The 7,406-nt window shown below is 41.8% G+C and overlaps 1 protein-coding gene across 2 annotated transcripts in view; it reads left to right on the top strand.

Annotated features, from left to right (window-relative positions):
• Positions 1 to 4,467: 4,467 nt before the first annotated feature.
• ppm1h (protein phosphatase, Mg2+/Mn2+ dependent, 1H) overlaps positions 4,468 to 7,406 on the top strand; it is a 21,253-nt gene continuing 18,314 nt past the window's right edge. The window contains exon 1 of one of the 2 annotated variants that reach the window (XM_020624479.1): positions 4,468 to 5,282. In XM_020624479.1, the coding sequence (XP_020480135.1) occupies positions 5,050 to 5,282 (233 nt within the window). In that variant the 5' untranslated portion in view covers positions 4,468 to 5,049. The other variant, XM_020624487.1, reaches the window with a different exon arrangement.

Raw genomic sequence — 7,406 nt, 5'->3', positions numbered from 1 at the left:
ACTCAAACCCCTCCACCACAATAAGGTGGCGGTTCAAGGAGGGTTGTAAGTCACTTTTGGCTTTTCCCCATTTAGGGGTCGCCGCAGCGAATTGTCACACTTATGACTCGCATGTTGACATTTGGCACATTTTACGCCAGATGCCCTTCCTGACGCAACCCTGACTCGAACCCGGGCTGCAGTAGCGAGAGCGCTGTGCCTTAACCACTAGCCTACCAGGGATGGCATTGTATTCAGCTCCCAGGGTAAATAAATTCAGCTCCCAGATAAATGGCAGAAAGGCTAATGTGTTCAGAAAGAGACTTTGAAGGGAAAAACAACATAGGCCTTTATGTCTTTTTGTTTCACCCCTCACTGACTTCCCTCTTTTGAGTGAAGTATCAATACACAAACACAAAGGACACAAAAGACATAAAGGTCTATGTTGCCGTTTCCTTTCAAAGTCCCCTTTTGAACGCATTTGTATTGAGTTTCCAGATAAATGGAGTAAAAAAGCTGCACTTACATGGAGGTCACAGCGCTCTGCCAGATGTATTGTATGAAGAATCACTTACTTTGTTGTCTCTCAGGCATAAAACATGACTTCAAGCAGAGGTTTTTTGCTTCTTGGCAAACCCCTCCACATTCCAGGTGTGTAAAGAGCCGCTGAAAGAAAGTGAGTCCTCAAAGAAAACATGTTTATCTCATTTAATTGGATGCAAGATTGTTTAAAGGTGCTCTCTTCCATGAATTATATTAAATAAAGCCTTTTTTTGGATTGTGCATTATGTTGGGACTAGTGCCAAGAAGATTGCAACTTCCTTTATCAACAAGTAAACAACTTCTACCATGTTTTCCTTATGGGAAACAAGTAAGGCCTGTTTTCTGTTACAGTATAGACACTGGCTTCCCTCCACCTGGCCTTTCCTCAAACCAATACCAAAGCTACGTTTGGCAGGCCAGTGGAAACAAAATGATTTGATGTATGTAAAGGCACTTATTCAGACAACGATGCTACTTTATGACAAAGGTCAGATCGTTAGGAATGGAATTGGGTCACTGTTGCTTTCTTTGTTCATCAGACATCGGTCTTTCAGTACTCTGTTAGTACATCTCAGTTAGATGAGACAAGGCTCTGGCAGCATCTCAGCGTATCTGCATCCATAAAACCTTTGCATGTCATAATACCTGTGAGAAAAATATGAGAAAACAAGTCCAGGTAATATATTTGTGACTAATAGTCTAAAATATGTTTTAATGATAAATTAATTTATAATATACATTGTGATGTTGTAGTTATGGACGTGTATGTCATTTAAAAATGTTAAACTTTGTTTTGGACACTACTGTAGCAGACAGCCACCGACACATGCAACGTATTCACAGCATTGATGTTGCCTAGAAACCAACAGCAGGTAAAACTGGCTCAATGGACAGTAACACTGAAGTGCCACTATAATAGTTTTCCCTGCTCGTGTCCATAGGTCAGGAATAATTGAACCTATTATTCTTATTTGTGTGCAGCAATGTCACTAGCAGAGAGAGATGAGGCGTTGCTCCTCCAGCCTGGTTAGCGCTGCATGATCAGAGATGAGCTTGATGGAAGCGTGTTCATTGAGATGAACAGAGACGTAGGTGGTACATTAGTGCAAGTTGGTGCATAGTCAAAATAATTGTTGATTAAGGTGCATCCAGGAATAACAATACATTTGGATATTAACAGAGGTTTATTTTTTCACCTTGGAATTAGTGACAGACAAAACAACCTCAACCCAAATTTTCACTTAATAGCTTTTGTGGGATCTTTCACAGCCAGAGTTGGCCACGTTTTGTCAAACGACGATTTCCAAGGTCAAGAATGAACTTTCATGTTTAAACAGAGTTCTCACCAAATTGTTTTGTGTATCCCTGAATGCATCCTTATTTTATTTTTACTTTATTTTATTTTATTTTTTCCAAGCATGTAAAGATAAAATAGCATTACAGAAATAAAATTGTGAGAAAAGAAAAAAAAACTAAAGAAAAAATAATGCATATACAATACAAGAAAAAGAACTAGTAACAATATAAAGACAAAATAGTATACAATTCAATCATATCACATTCATAAAGTACATTACAGACACTACCACCATTACATGCTTGAAAGGGAGTAGAAAGAAATACACACTTATCTAGTTCTACCCCCTTTCTTAGACCATGGTATAGTTATGTCAGCGCCATCAAACTTGCCAACAACCACCAAGCCCCCTGAAACCGCCAAGGACCATCCCTGACATGCACCCGACATCCAGCACCAAACAACCTACACCACGGTCACTCCACTTGCACTCTAATACAAATTCGTCATTATCCTGAACGTCTGAATGCATCTTTGAATGTGTTGAAAGGACAAAACATTTGCAAATGTTTTATTATATTTTGCAACCTGCATTGTTTCCCTGGACCAGCATTCTTCATTTTCCCTGCCTTTTATTAGCACTTTCCTGTTTCTTAGCATCTTACTGCCACCACTTGTTCAAGCAGTGAAAACGCATGAAACTGATGGACATCATGTACAGCAGTTCACATGCACTACTGATCCAGCAATTGTCAGGAAAAGGAATTGCATGCTCATGGATCACAAGATATGGCCCTTATACATAGTAAAGGAGATGTATTACTAGAGCCCGTTTCCAGTGTGTTGGTCTTGTGGAGCAAGAAGTGACTGCTAATAATGTCTTCAAAAAGGAAAGTGGAGCTGTCTAATGTAACATGGTGAAGACATTGCATAAGACATTATTAGAAACTGTGTATGCATGTTTAACAAATAGACAAAATAGAATAACATAACACAGAGACAGTGGAAGGAAATGCATGTTTATCATTTTAGAAATTAGACTAGAATCATGAAACAAATTGCATCTTATGAGTGTCAGATGAGAATGCACTTCTGAAGCACCCCCACTGACTTCTGATCCCCTGCCTTCAAAAATATTGCACAGTTCCCTGGAACACAATTTGGTGCTAAGCATTGCCTCTGTGTTAGTATGAGCTTTCACTACAAGTAATTTCCATAAAACATACCAGTGATTTTCCATGTTTGTAATATTGTTTCATTTGGCACTTTCTTTGTCTGCTTTGTTTTTGTTCAAATGACTATGAAAAGAAATGATGCTAAGACATTACTATCTCTGTTTTGATGAGGCTGGCAGCGGTGGGACTCAGGTCTTTTATGGATTGCATTTTTTCTAAATTGCAAAAGCAGAAGTGATGGTCAATCAAGACCCCTCTTTTTGTAAATTGTATATAGCTAAAGAGTTTATTCACAATGCTCATAGCAGTCAGGTCAATATTACAAGAGCAGGTGCAAATGTACGTAACACTGTTTTATACTCTGTACTCTACTTGCGTGTGTTTGTTTATAAGTTTTAACAAAAATGTATAACATGACGTTTGACTACAAACTGCAGTATATCTTTGATGGCTAATTGTAGTACATCACAGAAAGGTATAATGTTCTTCTATAGTAAGTAACAGTGCTTGAGCGATTGATGAATGTTTTTGAAATGCCTCAAAATACATGAGCACATCCCCAGAAAGAACATAGCTTTGCTTCTGGAAAACATTCCAGAGGCAGACTTCAGCTTGAAGGATTACTGTAAGGTGCTGTTTACTGCAGAGTGGTGAGGGCAGTAACAGAGACGATGTCTGACCAGCCCCAACTTCACCCTCTGGTGGGACAGATGGGAATGGAATCTGGGCCTGTTGACAACCATTAATCACACGCATTCACAGTTCAAAACCAGCACCAGTCTGGCCATGGGGTGTGACTGATTTATGTTATCCCCTTACTGCATCACACAAAAAGCACACTATGCGTGTGTTTGTGTGCACAGACAAATGCAGACACATAAGTATTATTATACATACTATATTTGTACTATCCCTAAGGCAGCACATGCGTGCACACCAGGAGATGCCTTGTTTTTCCATGTTAGAGGTCAGATGGAGTTTCTGCCTAAAGATTCTCAGTAAGCTGGTGACACCTGCTGGCCAGAGACTAAAACAAAAAGCACAGACAAATGCAAACCTGATCATACATTCAGAGTAGGGGTTATTTCACGTGGTTGCACATATGCACAGTCATTTTAGCCTAAAGTTATTTTTACCTACAAATCTAAAAGGGTGCAAAATAAATTTGCAGTCTGTTACACTCAATAACAAGGCTGCTGTTTATTTAAAGTATATTTAGCAATTACAACAATCCAAAACTATTTATCTTTGTAATACAAGATTTTAGAGTTTGACCAGTCATTTCTCATGTGGATTAAGTCTTTTGTAGTTAGTAAGTGTTGATGTGATTACACCATGACTAAGGTAACTGGTGCTCAGTGATCAAAGGCTGTGACCTTTAGATGATTAGATCCAGCTGTTCCAGGGGGCGATTGGTGCTTTTTCTTAACCTTCTTATGTTTTGCAGCCTGGAGACAGCAATACTTTAGCAGCTTGATGCTGTATGACTTTTCCTATTTTTTTTAAAGACAACTTCTTATTAATCGGATTTTAAACTAATGACGTATGTCGGACGTTCATTCCAGAAAATTATCCCTTGACAGTTTTGTTAGGTTACAGTGGCCATGTGTGATTGGTGTTGACAGAATTTTTTTATGCATCTCTACCCTTGCCATATGACAAATACTTCTATATGTGTGAATAAAGGTCCATTCTTCAGAGCATGGCTCAGCCCTTATGGCCGTACCAGGCCTGGCTGCTCCTCGCCCAGGAGGTAATATCCACTCCGGGATTAAGCACCTTTGACCTGCAGCGCTGTCAACAATAAGCCGCTCAGTTTTAGATGCCACTGCGGTCAAATCCACCAGCAGCAACCGGTTTGTCACATGACTATAGTGCTGAGCTGCCTGTCTGTGTGTCTGTGGCTTTTGTTTCCGTGTTCACCGAGGTAGTGTAGAGCTGAATGACTTTACTGCCGCTGTGCGTCTTCCTTTCACCGCGTCGCCGTGCGGGGATCTGTCGGGCGGGCGGAGACTCACGCAATCGCATCGCCTGGACCCACGCTGTCTCAGGACCATGCTCACGCGGGTGAAATCGGCGGTGGCCAATTTTATGGGAGGCATGATGGCTGGCGGCTCCAACGGAGACCACCCTGGCGGCTCGGATCTGCCGCTGAAATTCCCGTACAGCAGACCGGAGTTCCTAGGACTGTCGCCGGATGAAATCGAGTGCTCGGCGGATCATATTGCGAGACCGATCCTCATATTGAAGGAGACCAAACGTCTGCCGTGGTCCACCGGCTATGCAGAGTGAGTAACCTGTATGCGTCCATCTTTTTCTTGCAGCGCACACAGCATCCTTTGGAAGAGAGCGCGTCCTTCCTGGACCACTCCAAGGTGCCGTTTGTTATGTCAGTCTCTGTATATTCATCTTTATCTTAAAACGGGCTAAGGTGCAGCTGGCCTTTGTCCGTGTATTATTTCAGTATAATAGCCTACATTACAGGAGCTTCCTGTGGGGATGTCAGGAATATAGCAAGCACGTAAAATGTCTCTACCAGCACAAGTTCGCTATAATCTAGTCTCCATGGGCCTAACGCAAGGCAGAGAAGCTTTGCCAGTGGTTAAGGTTGTGTGTATACTTTAATATTGATAGATTTCCTGTGTATTTTGGTTAAAGCTGGTAAAATGTGACCATATCCTTGCATGAACCCACAGCAGTCACTTGTAGATTAGCAGCTTTGCAGTATTTACTCAGTCAGTGTTTGCCCAGCCAGACACTAAAAGTCATTCTCCTCCTACATGTTGGCACCCAGACCTCATCTGTTGTATTATTGATATCTCATCTCATGTTTATCTGCACAGAGTCATTTTGGCTCCCAGCATCCTCCTTCCAAGGCAGTTATAAGATGCTGTGTTGTATTTTAAATGGACAACAACATTTAGTGCTGTGGTTTGACTCATGAAAAGCTAAGTGGTTACTTTCGAAACTGTTGTGCAGTGATGGCAACATGCAAACTTGGTGACACATTTTGCCAGCTCCTAGAGGCAAGAAACAGGAGGGGGGATTGTGTATTTGCTTTGTTTGCATACAGGTAAGAGCAGTGTGCAAACCTGAGCCACACAAACAAACCAGTTTAATTTTTAGCACATTTACATTTACGCTGACAGGATACAGATAAAAAAATATGATGTCTAATGGTGTCTAATGCCTGAGAGCACAGTCACAATCATTTCTGCATGTTCTGTTGGCTAGTGAGGCTGTCTCATAACTGTAGAGGTTACGGTTCAGTCCTCCTAGTCATCCTGCTGTGAACCCAACTTACATTAATGTGAGCAAATACTTGCTTTTCAAGTCAGCCGGGGCTGCCTGCAGCACGATTTCGACACAACTGACCCGTCCAGTCTCGCTCCCTCAGGCAACTTGGTGAAAAATAAACAAGACAGAGTAACATGGTTTCTCCTCCATACCCCCCCCGACTGTCTATGAGTAAGCCTCTCTGAGCATGATAGGGTTACCCTAGGTTATTGTGCTGCTTCCAGTGGAGACAGTTCTGCTTTATGTAGAGGATTCTGCTGCACTGTCTCCAAGTGCATGCACTGCCAGGTCCAGTGAGCACGATCATTTGAATGGATCAGTGAGGATTGCTCACTGCAGCGTGTGTCACTCTTTCTTCTCCAGTACACGTACAGGCCTCAGTTTACTGCAGAGGTTTCAGTACATGTGCTGCTGCTCTATTCGTTTTTTCTCATCATGTACACACTGACACTGATCACTAGTCAGTCTCTCTTTGGGGCTCAGTTAACTATTCATTTGCAGTGCATCGATGTTGCATGTTGCTTGGAATTTCCAAAAGTAAAGATGAGGGAAGCCTCTTCTGATGGTATCGTCAGTGGAGTTGATGCTGTTGTGCTCTCTCCAAGAAGTCTTTTTTGGTTTTGAAGGGTTTGACCTTGGCTAGAAGTGGGCTTTAACTTAGCGTGGTCTTCAGGATAAATGAAGGCTTGTCGTTCCACCACTGGACAGAAGACAAGCCAAGTCAAGTTCAATGCAGTTCTTTCCTAATGTACTGTAGCTTGAAGAAGAGATTCATCAAGAATTCTTAGAGCCACTTCATTAACAGGAGAGTTCCAGTTTTGATGATGGAGTAACAAAAACAGTCCAAATGAACCTTACATTCTCTTGGCTTCTCCCCTCCTCCACTTCTTTACTGTCTCCACCTCCTCCAGCCTACTTATTGGCAGAAGACAGTAGTGGCACTGGAATAGGAAAGAAATGAAAAGTTGTGACAAAGCTTATCCGCTAACTCAGTGACCCCTGCAACCTCAGCAGCAGCAGCCCAGATCAATACTTAATCAATATGTGTGTCTAGCACTGTCACGGCACACTGTATGTTTTGTCTGAAGCTCTATTAAAGGTGTGCATGTTCAGCA

This window comes from Monopterus albus, unplaced genomic scaffold (assembly GCF_001952655.1).
Source record: "Monopterus albus unplaced genomic scaffold, M_albus_1.0 scaffold7.1, whole genome shotgun sequence".
NCBI lineage: Eukaryota > Metazoa > Chordata > Actinopteri > Synbranchiformes > Synbranchidae > Monopterus > Monopterus albus.
The sequence above is the reverse complement of the archived record's forward strand: the minus strand, read 5'-3'. Positions and strand labels throughout refer to the sequence as shown.